Here is a 16405-nt window from a genome sequence, read left to right as displayed (position 1 = left end):
CATACGTAACCGAGACGTTCCCTTTCAGTCGGTCACTCTCGACGTCACGTCGGATGACCGACGAATTGGGATCTCGCCTAGAGAGACCAATCCACTTCGAGTGTAAACTAAACGAGCCAATGCACATTGGCATGCGATTATTGCATCCAGCTGCCGCTGATCACAGCGTGAGTATAAGTAGGCAGCAGATGCAGCGCATATTCAGCTTTTCGCTTCGGAGCCGAGCGGTTCTATCGTTCTGCTCCTGACCTTCTGCTTATCGAGTCTACAGTTCGAGTTCAAGCACGCTCTTCGAGGGCTCTCGTGCTGGTGGTACGGCACTTCAGCAGCGGTGGTTTTCCCGTGTCGAGTGGGTTGCACACATCAGGTTGCACTACCCCCTGTGTGTGTTGCAGGCGGCCATCTCCCCTGTGTGCTTCAGCACACTAAAAGAGCATTTCTTAAAGAGCATTTCTAAAAGAGCATTTCAAAAAGAGCATTCACGGGTGGAACGTGTTTTTAAAGACGCGTCTTTTTAAAGATGCCTTTCCATCCGTGCGTTTCTGGATGCGGTCGTTACCTGGCGCCAGGTGATGGTCAAGATTGCTGCCTCTTGTGTCTGGGCATTAAGCACGCAGAGGCGGCTTTCGTGGACGAGTCATGCTCGCATTGCGGGAGTATGACCGTCTCGGAGTTGCGGACCAGACTCCGTTTCCTGCAAAGGGGCGGAGTGCCCATGCCACTGCCTAGATCTAGGGTTCCCTCTGGCGGCAGTCTTACTGGTCTTACAGTGACAGTGATGAATTCCCCTACAAGGAGCTAACCTCCGAGGGCTCCTCCGTCCGCCGGCACTTCAAAACCAGTGGGGCTGTCGAGAGAGCAGGGTTGCCCCTTGACCAGGTCTCCAGGCATGCTGTGGTTCACACGGATGCCTCAACCACCGGCTGGGGGGCTACGTACAACGGGCTTGCAGTGTCAGGGGTTTGGACGGGGCCCCAACTGCACTGGCACATCAACTGCCTCGAATTACTGGCAGTGCACCTTGCCTTGATCCATCTCAAAGGGCGCTTACGAGGCGTCCCCAGATGGTCCAGCTGGTTTGGGGACGTTTCGGAGCCGCTCAGGTAGACCTGTTTGCCTCTCCAGAAACCTCTCACTGCCAGTTGTTCTTCTCCCTGGCCGAGGGAACACTCGGCACGGACGCACTGGCACACAGCTGGCCGCGGGGCCTTCGCAAATACGCATTTCCCCCAGTGAGCCTTCTTGCACGAACATTGTGCAAGGTCAGGGAGGACGAGGAGCAGGTCCTGTTAGTGGCGCCCTATTGGCCCACCCGGACCTGGTTCCCGGAACTAATGCTCCTCGTGACAGCCCCTCCTTGGCCGATTCCTCTGAGGAAGGATCTTCTGACTCAGAGACGGGGCACCCGGCCCGGCTATGTGCCCAAGTTTCCCGCTACTCCCTTCAGGGATCAGGTGGTGAACCTCCAAGCGCTGCCCTCGGAGGAGGCAGACCCAGCCCTAGCTTTGCTCTGTCCCGTCCGAGCCTTAAGGTGCTACGTAGACCGGACACAAAGCTTCAGGACCTCAGACCAGCTCTTTGTCTGTCATGGAGGCCGGCAGAAGGGGAATGCCGTCTCTAAGCAGAGGATGGCCCACATGGATGCCATCACCCTGGCTTATCAGGCACAGCGAGTGCCCTGCCCATTCAGGTTGCGAGCTCACTCAACTAGAAGTTTTGCATCCTCTTGGGTGCTGGCTCGTGGAGCCTCGCTGACAGATATCTGTAGAGCTGTGGGCTGGGCGACCCCTAACACGTTCGCTAGATTCTATAGCCTTCGTGTGGAGCCGGTATTCTCCTGTGTTCTCACTCAAACGGGGAGAAGCACTGATTTGAGGTGAGAACACAGGAGGATACCGGCTCCACACGAAGGCTATAGAATCTAGCGAAAGTGTTAGGGGTCGCCCAGCCCACAGCTCTACAGATATCTGTCAGCGAGGCTCCACGAGCCAGCACCCAAGAGGATGCAAAACTTCTAGTTGAGTGAGCTCGCAACCTGAATGGGCAGGGCACTCGCTGTGCCTGATAAGCCAGGGTGATGGCTATGACTATGGCTATGACTATGGATCCCATATGTGTAAAGTCCACGGTATCGCCTCAATCTGAGTGGTCTGTTAGGTTTATATTCAGTGCACATATCTGCTATGTATTTAGGTCCTAGGCCATTGAGTGATTTATAAACGAGTAAAAGTACTTTAAAATCCTATATATCCTAAATATAATGGGAAGCCAGTGTAAGGACCTGAGGTGTGATATGCTCAGATTTTCTGGCTCTTGTCAGAATTCTGGCAGCAGCGTTCTGGATGAGCTGCATCTGTCTAATGGTCTTCTTGGGAAGGTGAGGAGACCATTACAATAGTCCACCCTGCTGGTGATAAAGGCATGAACCAGTTTCTCCAAGTCTTGACTGGAAACAAAACATCTAATTCTAGCATGTTTTTGAGATGATAGTACGCTGATTTAGCTACTGCTTTGACATGACTACTGAAACTAAGGTCTGTCTCCAGAATCACACCAAGATTCCTGACTTTATTTTTAGTTGTTAGACCCCTAGAGTCAAGGTATGCATTCACCATGAGAACTTCATCTTTGTTTCCAAATGCAACGACTTCAGTTTTTTCCTTGTTTAACTGAAGAAAGTTCTCGCACATCCAACTGTTAATTTCATCAATGCATTGGCAGAGGGAGTCAATGGGGCTGTAGTCATTTGGAGATAAGGCTAAGTAAATCTGGGTGTCATCTGCATAGCTGTGATAGGCAATTTGGTTCTTTCTCATTATTTGACTTAGTGGGAGCATATACAGGCTAAACAAGAGCGGTGCAAGAATTGAGCCTTGTGGGACTCCGCATGTCATGGACGTCCACTTACACTTATGCTCTCCTATACTCACATAATAACCTCTCCCTTCTAAGTATGACCTGAACCATTTGATTACCATCCCAGAAAGCCCGACCCAGTTTTCCAGTCTCTCTAGTAGTATGTTATGATCGACAGTGTCAAACGCAGCACTGAGATCTAGTAGTACCAGCACTGATATTTTGCCAGATTCAGAATTTAAGCGAATATCATTTATTATCTTAATGAGCGCTGTCTCTGTGCTGTGATGCGGTCGAAAACCAGATTGAAAATTGTCCAGGTATCCATTTGAGTTTAAGTATTTGTTCAGCTGATTAAAGACTACCTTTTCAATAATCTTTCCTATAAAAGGAAGGTTTGATATTGGTCTATAGTTGCTCAATATGGTGTTATCAAGATTGCTCTTTTTCAGAAGGGGTTTAACAACTGCAGTTTTCAGGGAGTCTGGAAAAGTCCCAGAAAGAAGTGAGGCGTTCACCACTTCTAAGAGATCTGCTTCCAAACAGTTAAGCACCCTTTTGAAAAAATATGTGGGAAGTGTGTCAAGATAGCAGGTTGACGATTTAAGGTGCTGTACTATTTCTTCCAAAATTTTGCTATCAATTTCTTCAAAAGCAGACATAGTATCTTCTTTTTGATATTGTGGTCGAATCTGTCTAACCTCTGCATAACTTGGGGATGTGCTAATCGCCTTCCTGATATTATTGATCTTCTCAGAAAAGAAGGAAGCAAACTCATTGCATTTGCTGTCGGAGAGCATTTCACTGGCAATCTGACTTGGGGGGTTTGTCAGTCTCTCAACAGTAGCAAAAAGAGTGCGAGTGTTGTTTAAGTTACTGTTTATAAGGTTTGAGAAGAATGACTGTCTAGCTTTGCCTAGTTCCACATTGAAAGCACGAAGGCTATCTTTATATATGCTATAGTGGATTTCAAGTTTCGTCTTCCGCCACATCCGCTCAGCTTTTCTGCATTGTCTTTTCATACTCTGAACTGCTGTTGATTTTCTCCAAGCTGATTTCTGTCTGCCAGTCTTCCTGCTGACTTTCAAAGGAGCAATGTCATCAATAACATTCTTAACTTTTGAGTTAAAGGAATCAAGGAGAAGATCAACAGAGTCTGCAGAAATGCTTGGTGTTAAAGATATAGCCTCCATAAATAGCACACTAGTGTTTTCGTTAATGCATCTCTTTCTGACAGAGACAGATCTAGATTCAGTGGTAACAGAGATCAATATATTAAAGAAAATACAGAAGTGATCAGATAGTGCTACGTCCTTAATAACAATGGATGAAATGTTTAGACCTCTACTGATGATTAAATCTAGAGTATGTCCACGATTGTGTGTGGGTTCATGCACATGCTGAATCAGGTCAAAAGTGTTTAAAACAGTTATAATTTCTTTTGTAGTTTTGTTTTCTGCATTATCTATGTGAATATTAAAATCCCCTGCGACGTTGCACAGTGCTCATTCAGTAAATGCACAGCTAAACAGATGAGTTTTGAGTCTGCATTTAAATGTGACTAATGTTTTAGCACATCTGATCTCTTCTGGAAGCTGATTCCAACTGCGGGCGGCATAATAACTAAAAGCAGACTCCCCTTGTTTTGTGTGAACCCTTGGTATTTCTAACTGACTTGATCCTAATGATCTGAGTGGTCTGTTAGGTTTATATTCAGTGAACATATCTGCTATGTATTTAGGTCCTAGGCCATTGAGTGATTTATAAACGAGTAAAAGTACTTTAAAATCAATCCTAAATATAACTGGAAGCCAGTGTAAGGACCTGAGGACTGGTGTAATATGCTCAGATTTTCTGGTTCTAGTCAGAATTCTGGCAGCAGCGTTCTGGATGAGCTGCAGCTGTCTAATGGTCTTCTTGGGAAGGCCGGTGAGGAGACCATTCCAATAGTCCACCCTGCTGGTGATAAAGGCATGAACAAGTTTCTGCAAGTCTTGACTGGAAACAAAACATCTCATTCTTGCAATGTTTTTGAGATGATAGTATGCTGATTTAGTTACTGCTTTGACATGACTACTGAAACTAAGGTCTGTCTCCAGAATCACACCAAGATTCCTGACTTGATCTTTAGTTGTTTGACCCCTAGAGTCCAGGTATGCATTCACCTTGAGAACTTCATCTTTGTTTCCAAATGCAATGACTTCAGTTTTCTCCTTGTTTAACTGAAGAAAGTTCTGGCACATCCAACTGTTAATTTCATCAATGCATTGGCAGAGGGAGTCAATGGGGCTGTAGTCATTTGGCGTTAAGGCTAGGTAAATCTGGGTATCATCAGCATTGCTGTGATAGGCAATTTGGTTCTTTGTCATTATTTGACTTAGTGGGAGCAAGAATTGATCCTTGTGGGACTCCGCATGTCATGGATGTCCACTTAGACTTATGCTCTCCTATACTCACATAATAACCTCTCCCTTCTAAGTATGACCTGAACCATTTGAGTACCATCCCAGAAAGTCTGACCCAGTTTTCCAGTCTCTCCAGAAGTATGTTATGATCGACAGTGTCAAACGCGGCACCAAGATCTAGTAGTACCAGCACTTTAAAAACCTAACCTTTCATTAAAGTTAAACAATTGAAAGTGGGGAGAAAATCTCATGATGAAATAAATGTTTTTCTCCAATGCATGTTGGCCACAATTATTGGCACCCCTAGAAATTCTTATGAGTAAAATATCTCTGAAGTATATTTCCATTCATATTTCCATTTTTTAGCACACCAGGGTGACTAGAAGAACGAAATTGCCGAGCCATTGCTTCCTGTTCCACAGGATTATAAATATGAGGAACACAAAGGCCAAATTCCTTTAAACATCCATCACAAGGAGTAAAACCAAAGAATATAGTTCTGATGTGCAGAACAAGATTGTTAAGCTGTAAAAGGTGGCTGTAAGAAAAGAGATAAAGCATTGAAAATCCCCATTGCCACCATCAGGGCAATAATTAAGAAGCTCTAATCAACTAAAGATGTTACAAATCTGCCTGGAAGAGGACGTGTGTCTATATCGTCCTAATGCACGGTGAGGAGGAGAGTTTGAGTGGCCAAAGACTCTCCAAGCATCACAGCTGGAGAACTGCAGAGATTAGTTGAGTCTTAGGGTCAGAAAGCCTAAGAAAATAAATCAAACAGCCATCCATCACAAGGAGTAAAACCAAAGAATATAGTTCTGATGTGCAGAACAAGATTGTTAAGCTGTAAAAGGTGGCTGTAAGAAAAGAGATAAAGCATTGAAAATCCCCATTGCCACCATCAGGGCAATAATTAAGAAGCTCTAATCAACTAAAGATGTTACAAATCTGCCTGGAAGAGGACGTGTATCTATATCGTCCTAATGCACGCTGAGGTGGAGAGTTTGAGTGGCCAAAGACTCTCCAAGGATCACAGCTGGAGAATTGCAGACATTAGCTGAGTCTTGGGGTCAGAAAGCCTAAAATATATACATCAAACAGCCCCTACATGTTGTTCGGGAGGGTTTCAAGAAAAATTTAAATATACTGTTGGATCTTTTATGTTGTGGGCCTGTTTTTCTGACGGAGGTCCTGGACATTTTGTTCAGATGCATGGCATCATGGATTCTATCAAATACCAACAGATAAAAAATCTAAACCTGACTGCCTCTGTAAGAAATCTTATAATGGGCTGTGGTTGGATCTTCCATCAGGACAATAATCCAAAACAAACATCAAAATCAACACAAAAATGGGTCACTGAGCACACAATGAATTTTGTGGCCAATATGAAATAGACAAAGCATTTATTTCACAATGAGATTCCTCCCCAAGTAAATTCAGACTAAATTGAGCGGAAATGTCAATCAGAGGAGTTCAAGAAAACAACAGACTTGTCTGTGATTGGCTACATTGCTTAATGCTACAAAAACACGTTGTAAATTCAGACGTTTACAATAAATATTTTACGCTTTTCAGAGCGCAAACACAAATACGCACTGGAGTCTTTACCAAATCCATTTCACCAATATCCTATAATTACAGTTTTAACTGAGGGTTCCTTTGGCTGTTTCTCAATATGCGTTCTTTATGTGATCTTGCATCCTTGTTTTCTCGCTCTACGTCATCATCATTAACCGTCAAATTTCAATTCCACTCCTCGAGAACGCAAGTATAGAGGACACATGAAAAGTGCCTGGATGTGTTCTTGAAATTGAGTATGCATCAAATGCAGACTCGAGAGAATCGAACCATTAGAAATCCCAGAAGACGCTGTTATAATTTTAACATTGGCAAAGAATATGTAACATTATACATAGCCTAATCATTTTCACAAATACATGCTATAAAATAATATGAAAATATTGTCTATAATAAAATAAAATAAATGTTTTAAAAGAGTTATGTTTGTGATCACATAACAATGTGTTATTTATAGAGCCCGACCGATATGGGTTTTTTGGGGGCCGATACCGATATTAGGGTGTAAATAAAGGCCGATATCGATATATCGATATATCGGATATTCTTTGTGTATATTATAGTACAGTAGCAGTAAAAAGTTTGGACACTTTCCCATTCGTGTGTCCAAACTTTTGACTGGTACTATATATAGAATACAGTATATACATAAACAAAATATATATACATAAACATTTTTTGCAATGATCACTCAAATGTGGTGATCAAACACTTATAATAACGTGACAAACATATGTAATGGAGGCAGGGCATTTAACAATTTAACAATACACTTTATTATCCAAAATGAGTCTGACATCAGTGCACATTTTATCTGCATTTTATGTTCTGAAAAAAAAAATTCATATCGGTGGCGTATCGGCGGTATATTCGCCGATACCGATATATCTGCGACAGGCTCATATCGGCCGATAAAATCTGCAAAACGATATATCAGTCGGGCTCTAGTTATTTATTGTGCATTGCGTGCTGTTGTCTCGCTCCTTAAGACCTGCTGTCTCTGTCAGTTGAGCAGCAAGAACACAGCTCATCTCAATTCTCACAAAGATGCGTTTTGTGTTCTCGCGTCCTTCCGAGTTCGTTTTTTCAAGGTAGCCTGGCAAGACTCGTCTCCACGAGAACACTAGTTTGTTCTTTGCGTTCTTTGAACTGTGTGAGAAAATGGATGTTTGGCTTGAGAGCATGAGAACAGTGTCAGTTGCGTGAGAGTTGCCAGCCCTGCTATGGCCGGTTTGGCTCATATTTATCTAGTTTACCTAAGTAGAAAGCCATTTTTCTTAGTTTTTATGATTTTGTTTTCTGTGGTAACCTCAGTGGTATTGTGACCTCTCACCTTCTGGAGTGAGTCCTGAGCTGAGGTTCTCCATCACTCCTGAGGTTGAGGTAGGAGCTCAAAGAGGACACCAGGGTCCCAGAGAGCCGCCGGCAGCGACTGTGCCAGCCGTTGGGAAAGGCAGTGACCGCTGGCACGTTGGCATTGTTGATATTGGAGTTGGATGATTTGTCTGACATCGACGGACAGTAATTTTGGGTGGAGCACAGAGGAAGCGGGAGCTGCAGAGGACGCTGTGTGACGCTGCCGTACTGATTTCCACTCACATGATTCCCAAACACAACCCCATTCCTCTGCACATACAGACAAAATCATCAAAAACAGCTCCCCTAGATTTTCATTCATTTCATTTGAAATTATATACACTGAATTGCTTTCCAGTTAAAAATTATAAAAATCCTCATAACATGATATCAACTTCAAATTTGGAACATAAATTGGTTAGACATATGGCTTTGATTTTATAACAATTTTAGAGTGCAACATATTTTATACAATATTTATTTTATAAAAAAATAAAAAAACAATTCGTATACTACATTATCTTTACTGTAAACTTAAACTTTTTTATACTTTCTTTTTTTGAAATGCTTTCACTTCAGCAAAATTCTGCTATGTGTCTTCTTTAAAAAGAGACCAAGCTTAGGTCTGTATTGCAAAGCATTCAGGAATTACAACCATGTTGTAAACAAGCATTGATAAACAAGTGTTCTGTTTTCAGTGAATTTATACCCCCAAAGGGGCGACGTATCCTGGGGGATACAAACATTAAAATTAAAAATAAGAGTCAAGTTTTGAAAAAAAATCATTAAATTGCATTATTCGAGTCCCAATAAGATGGAAAATAGCAATAAATTAATATTCTGATGTCTCTTTATGAGTTTGCCCTGTTTAGGGTTATGGTTACTTTTGGTCCAATAAACAGTCCTAATCGTAAAGTAAATTGTCTTTTTTTTTTTTTGCTCAAGACCCATTTTATTTGCTCAAGACACATTAGAGTAGGGGTCTCCAACCCTGCTCCTGGAGAGCTACCATCCTTCAGATTTCAGCTCCAACCCAATCAAACACACCTGAACCAGCTAATCAAGTGCTGTGTTTCAAATCGCACCTTATCCCCACATTCATTATTCCCTACATTAGTTCACTAATATAGTCCACTTGAAAGAGTGAATGAAATCGAGTGAGCGAATTTGGACACTCAGCACACTGGAAGGGCTGCCGCTTTCGCATTGTTTGTGCTTGCTGTTTAATAATTATCTGAAACTTAACAAACTGGCAGCTCCAGTAGTAATGGATCTCGAACTCTGTAATAGAAACTAGCATGTTTAAACCCTAATTAAACTATTTAATAATCAATTAAAATAAAATGTATACCTGTATGATATTATGCTGTACTCGGACTGGACCAGCAGTTAGAAAAATGGATGATTCAGTCGCAAGCGCGGTCTTCTGACAAGATGCGGGAAATAATTCGTCATGGCTCTCAGTGCATTATGGGTATTCTCTAGCCGTTGAGTGTACATCAGTTGTACATTCATTATGGATTCGGACACCATTACAAATTGCTGTCCCCTCAAGTAGTGCCCTATTTAAGAGTACAGGGGGCAATTTCAGACACAGCCAAGGTGTTCAGGGTAGCAGGCAGGTGTGTTGGAGCAGGGCAAATCCCCGCTGCCATTTTGAAGTGTGTTCCACTTCATGAAGTGCATGAGGGAAGTTTATATGGACAGACCCTCGACCCCTTGATTTTGACTGAGTGAGTGAGTCTACTTCATATACTCCAATGCAACACGATTGTGATGTCACCACAGATCGAGTTTAATTTACTCCCACCCTAAACAACTTTTTTATATATATATATATTTTTTAATATTTGAAACAGCCCAAGCATACCTATATTCATATAGAATACTGCATCAAACTAAGGTAAGAAAAATGTAACTAATAAACCAACTTTATAACAGATTCCAAGTGATCAAGGGCTTAGGATGTTACAATTCAGCCTACAGCAAGGGTTCAGCCAGTAGTGGGCACTCATGCAACATAATCAACATCGTATCAACATCTGAGTCAATGAGGGGAGGGAAGTTTAAAAAAAAGTGGATCACAGCCCAGCTCTCCAGGAGCAGTGTTGGAGATCCCTGCATTAGAGAAAGTACTTTAAAAGTACTTGCATATTATTAAAATAAAATAAAATAAAATTTTATCAAAATCTAAAGTACTTTATTCAGAATTTGCAAAAATTGCTTTCCAGTTTAATTAAAAACCTTGGTGCAATCCTTGAACCAGGTTCGCACATTCGCATTTACAAGCGCAACGCTCTAATACATATTTACATGTGCACTGATAAAAACTGAAGTGCTTTACCTCGTATATCTCTTCCTCCTCATGGAGGTTGACGTCTACTAGACCTTCATCCTGTAGATCACATGATATGGCTCGACGGATCTCAGGGCTGATATCATGCAGTGTGCGCAGACCAGCCTGCAGAAGAGACAGATAAAACCACACCATTTCTGTTTCGATTCGACAACCCTGTGATATACATCATTATATGTGATTTTTTTTTTTAAGGAAATTTATTTATTTCAATTGTTTTAAACCTTTAATACATCAGTTTTTAAAGTTTTAGCTTACCTGCAGGGCAGTAGTAGTGTTTAAATAGGGTTGGCGTCCCACAAGACCTTGCTCTTTGCGTTTCCTGAATTTCCTGAAGTAGTCCTGTATCAGGAAAGTGGCATAGAACTTCCCCACAGTGATGTCATCATCTAAACACACAGACCACACAAATGGCCAATGACTTACTCATATCATTAAACAAAATTATACGTATGAAGTATTGTGTTTGAGTCATTCTTGTCATGCAGTACATTCATATGCCCATGATACATGCTTTAATACACTGAAAATCATAGTAGTTTTAGGCGATATAGCCTCAAAATTATATCACAATATTTCAAGAATATTTGCGATAACGATATTTATGACAATATAAGAAAAAAAAACATGGAACAACGTTTTAGCAGCGTTTAGCTGCAACGGCAGCAGCATTTATTAGTGCAAACAAAATGAAGGGCATTTTCCATCCTTGTCCAATGAGCTACTGTCATCGATGACAGATTACCTCATTTGAAGTGTAAATCTACTGTCATAAGGTGGCAGCAGCAGCTGTGTGTTCGACTTGAAGCAGACCGATCGGTGTATGACGTCAACATATCGCGAGAGTGTCTTACCCCTTATTTACACTGCACATGTCTGCGGCGCGTTGTGGCTCCGACGCGGCCACTCTAGTCAATGCTTGTGTTTACACCAGTGGCTCTCCGTGCCGCTTCACTAAAGATATGCGCCTCGCCTATTTTTGAAGGTAAGAGTGTGCACTCTAATATGATCTAGAACTGCTCTCGCGATACTTTGATGTCATACACCAATCAGTCTGCGCAGCGCTGCTTCAAGTCGAACACACCTATTGGGTTTGTGGTGTTGTTGTTGTGCGTTGTTGTTGTGCTAGGGAACGTATATCCGCCATACGTCATCGTGTCGCTATATCATTGATATCGCGATATGACACTTTTTTTATCATGTAAAAATGTATACCGGTATTATTGTGGATGGTATGATATGACACACCCCTAATAGTAGTAATTGATAATTAGTTTAGAATTTGCCTTCTTTAATCAATATTACAATTAAGTGAAGACAGGAGTACATTTTAATATTTGTCAAGAAGTTCACTGGTTTGAGTCCTGGCCAGGAACTCAAGAATTGGGGGACCAGTTTGCATTTGTCTGTTTGCATGTGCTTCCTGTCTGTAATCGGAGCGTCTAGTAGAGATACCAAGACCAAGAACCACAGCAGATTGTTCCTCCCTCACCCAAATGGGAGGGAATGCATAATTTTGACCTATTGGCCACCTGTGAAAATCCACTCATCTCCCTAAACACTTCCCACATCCTCAGTACCACCAGATGATACAGCCTCCATTACTCAAGGGATAACTGATAAGTTGAAACAAGGTGGGCTCAGTTTCACCACCCCACAAGACAAAACCACAAGACATTCAAAAAAGTACTACATTAAAACGAATGACTTGTACATTATAAAATCGTTGAAAAAAATTGTTCTGTTTTGCAGAATCATTGCTGATACCACCTCTCCTAAACAAAGTTCCTTGATACAGGACACACTGTGTGCATGTGTACCTGGTATTCCCTACATTATAGAGACCAAATGTCCCCACAAGGGTAGAAATGCCAGTAAATTTGGAACTTGTGGGGGACATTTTTTGGTCCCCGTGAAGAAACAAGCTTATAAATCATACAGAATTAAGTTTTTTGAAAATCTAAAAATGCAGAAGGTTTTGTGGGGGATAGTTTTAGGGGTAGAGTTAGGGTAAGGGGATAGACAATATAGTTTGTACAGTATAGAATCCATTACGCCTATGGAGAGTCCCCATAAAACATGGAATCCAGTGTGTGTGTGTGTGTGTGTGTGTGTGTGTGTGTGTGTGTGTGACCTCCAGCAGGTGGCACTACTTGGTCCAGGAGTTTCATGCTAGTTCTCTTCCAGATCTTCTTGATGACGGCTCGTAACTCCTCATTGGCTTGATCCAGATTCCCTGAGAGACAGAGTCAATGACAAAATTAATGACACATTCACACCAGCACAGACTGAGTGTCTGTCGCAAAATCTTTACCTTCAGTCTTGATTTTCAGAGCAGTTCTGACCAGAGCGAACAGAGTGGCATTGAACATGACCGTACCGTCACTATTTAGTGGCATGTTCATGGCAACCAACCTCTAAAGAGATATTAAGAGAAAGAGGGGAGTTTAGACGTGTTTAGTCTGTGTATATAATGCAACTAATGCATGTGATATTTATATTTACACTTCCTTTATTAATGTTATATATGCTTTAATAATACTATATCATATGGTTTAAACAGTCCTTTTTTTATTTTTGCAGCCTACAATTACTAAAATTGCTGCAGCTTTTCTTAAAAATTGCAGCTATATTTGCAGCATTTTTTTTACAGTGAAAACCCACCAAAATGTATGATTTGATTATGTAAGTGTTAATGACAGTAAAAGTACAATTATATTTTTTTGTGTAGAATTACTGAATATTTGGTCCTGGACCCCCATGCACAAGGCAATCATGAAACTAGAAAATAAATATTCATAGTTCTGTTTTGCTGAAAATACAGAATTGTGTAACACATAATAGCTTGTACACTGTCACTGTACTATATGTAATCAGTGACTGTACATTTTATATGTCTTAAATCATATTTAGTTTTTTTATATATCATTGCCGATTGTTGTAATATTGTTTTAACATTTTTTCCATTCATCCAATCATAGTATTATCAGTGATTACTTTAACCAGAAGTGTTTTAAAAAGTGTATATAAAATAAAACAATGTACTTATTGAAATCTATATTACTGGTGAAATCAGTCATTACTAGGACAAGCACATATTCACCCCAAGATACAAATATTCAGTATTACAAGTAGTAGTTTAATAGTATCAATAATCCTATAGAAAGTTGAATTTTGCCCCACATGCTTAACATGTAAATATTAACAATATAAACAAAGTGACATAGTGATTCATTTGTTTGGGTTCAGAATTAAGAATTTTGATTAGCTAATATTGTTTCCCCCTTGGTGTTAACGTCTCGGTTACCTATGGTACCTATGGTACCCCTCATTCGTTCAAGGTCCAGAAAAGTACCAAGATGATCGACAAAGTAATCCGTGTGACATCAGTAGTTCAACTGTAAAGTTACGAAGCTACGAGAATACCGCCACACGCTCGTGTCATGGTCCTGTCATGAACGCGCATCCAAAGTGACGCAGTAGAGACGAAAATGTGGAATAAACTCGTTATTTTTGTTTACTTTGTGCAAAAAAGTATTCTCGTAGCTTCGTAACTTTACAGTTGAACCACTGATGTCACACGGACTACTTTGTCGATCATCTTGGTACTTTTCTGGACCTTGAAAGTGGTTGTTACCTTGCTGTCTATGGGAGGGTCAGAGAGCCCCCAGATTTTATCAAAAATATCTTAAATTGTGTTCCGAAGATGAACGAAGGTCTTACGGGTGTCGAACAACACGAGGGTGAGTAATTAATGACAGAATTTTCATTTTTGGGTGAACTAACCCTTTAAGAAAAGGGCAATGAAATTTGCGATCAAAATTTGCATAGCTGGCCACCCCGCGGATATCCAGGTATAAATAAGCCAGCGTGGCATTTACATACTCGTTTTGTTCTGAGTAGTCAAGAAAGCGTCTCAACCCACCCAGAGGCAGTTCAGGAGTTGTGGCACAAGAGACACAATGTCTCTGTTCCCTCCATCAGGAAACAAGGATTACCATAAATAACTGAGACGTTCCCTTTCATTAGGTCACTACAACGTTGCGTCGAAGTACAGATACTAGGGGTCCTTATACTAAGTGCCACAACTGGCTGAATTAAATTACAAGTTCACGATGACACACATATTGACAAGACCAGCGGCATGTCACAAACAAATGCATCTCATAACCTTCAAATGCAAAGGAAGTATGACCTCCCTTCTTTCACCTTGGGAGAGCTGCCATATAATGGCAGAGGTCAACTCAGCCGGAAGACTTTTCTTCTGCTTAAAAATTCTTAAAGGGATACTCCACCCTAAAATGAAAATTTTGTCATTAATCACTTACCCCCATGTCGTTCCAAACCCCTAAAAGCTTCGTTCGTCTTCAGAACACAATTTAAGATATTTTGGATGAAAACCGGGAGGCTTGTGACTGTCCGACTGACTGCCAAGTAAATTACACTGTCAAGGTCCAGAAAAGTATGAAAGACATCGTCAGAATAGTCCATCTGCCATCAGTGGTTCAATCTGAATTTTATGAAGTGACGAGAATACGTTTTATACGCGAAGAAAACAAAAATAGCGACTTTATTCAACAATTTGTCTCCTCTGTGTCTCTCCGCATCACCGTAGCGCCATTTTGGAGAATAACCACTGAACGCAAGCGACGTACGCTATTCTGTGTCAGCCGCGCTGCAGGGATGCGCTGTTTTCGTTCAAATCAAAGCATAAATACACGTAAAAAACGTATCCTTGTGTCGCGGCTGACACAGAATAGTGTACGCTGCTTGCGTTTGGGTTTGGAACGACATGGGGGTAAGTGATTAATGACAAAATTTTCATTTTGGGGTGGAGTATCCCTTTAATAAAATTCAGCGGCTGGTGAACCTGGTTGTAATGTTGGGAAGTGTTCACTTTCTCCAATGAGAAAAGAACACTACGGAGACCACATCCTACCCGAAGGAAGGTGACATGTAGAGATGCATCCTATAGACTTGCTAAAGGAAGCACTACATGTGGAAGGTTTCTATGGTGTACTCCACATAAGGGGAGAACAATCAAACAGTACCTGGCACTAAGCTAAATTGATTGGAGAGGCTCAAACAGATCTCTCTGTAAGGCCAGAAGGACCACTGAGAGATCCCAAGAGGGGATAAGATGCAATGTCACGGTTCACTGTTATAGCAGCCATATACAACTTGAGTGTAGATGCAGATAGGTGCCTGTCCAGGCCCTCTTGGAGAAAGGATAGCACTGACCCAATACCACATCTCCGTAGGTCTTCCCTCGGGAAGAACACCAGTTAATAAAAATGCGCCACTTCGTGTAGCTGCCTCTTAAAGGAGGCCCTAGCCTGAGTAATGGTATTTACCACTGTGGGTAAAAGCCCTCTGACTTCCTCTTCTTCCTTTCCAGGGACCTGACATGAAGGTTCCAGAGGTCTGGGCGTGGGTGCCAGATTGTGCCCTGCCCCTGAGAAAGAAAATCCCTCCTCAGGGGAATCCGCCAGGGGGGAGCTGACATCATAAGCATGAGCCCCGAGAACCAAGTCTTGTTAGGCCAATATGGTGCCACCATCAGGACCTGTTCCATATTCTCCCTGACTTTGCACAGAGTCTGTGCAATGAGGCTCACTGGGGGAACACATACTTGCATAGATCCCTGGGTCAGCTGTACACCAGTGTGTCCATGCTGAGACGGGCCTCGGTCAGGCAATACCAGAGTGGGCAATGGGAGGGTTTTTGCGAGGGACACAGATCTATCTGTGCCTGGCCGAATCGACTCCAAATCAGCTGAACCATCTGGAAAAGGAGTCTCCACTCGCCCCAGAGTATAACCTGTCGCAAGAGTGAGTCCGCTGCATGATTG

At 41.8% G+C, this 16405-nt stretch overlaps 1 protein-coding gene across 1 annotated transcript in view; it reads right to left on the bottom strand.

The window, feature by feature from the left end:
- LOC107711792 (voltage-dependent L-type calcium channel subunit alpha-1D-like) overlaps nucleotides 1-16405 on the bottom strand; it is a 112774-nt gene that overhangs the window by 18939 nt on the left and 77430 nt on the right. Inside the window, exons 37-41 of the mRNA XM_016516842.1 lie at nucleotides 12869-12971; nucleotides 12689-12790; nucleotides 10813-10943; nucleotides 10543-10659; nucleotides 8176-8468 (exon numbers count right to left, since the gene is read on the bottom strand). Coding sequence (XP_016372328.1) covers nucleotides 8176-8468; nucleotides 10543-10659; nucleotides 10813-10943; nucleotides 12689-12790; nucleotides 12869-12971 — 746 coding nt within the window. The remainder of the gene's footprint in view (nucleotides 1-8175; nucleotides 8469-10542; nucleotides 10660-10812; nucleotides 10944-12688; nucleotides 12791-12868; nucleotides 12972-16405) is intronic.

Source organism: Sinocyclocheilus rhinocerous, unplaced genomic scaffold (genome assembly GCF_001515625.1).
Source record: "Sinocyclocheilus rhinocerous isolate Xijiao unplaced genomic scaffold, SAMN03320098_v1.1 scaffold958, whole genome shotgun sequence".
In the NCBI taxonomy this organism is placed as follows: Eukaryota; Metazoa; Chordata; class Actinopteri; order Cypriniformes; family Cyprinidae; genus Sinocyclocheilus; species Sinocyclocheilus rhinocerous.
Note: the sequence above shows the minus strand (reverse complement) of the source record. Positions and strands in the feature narration are given on the sequence as shown.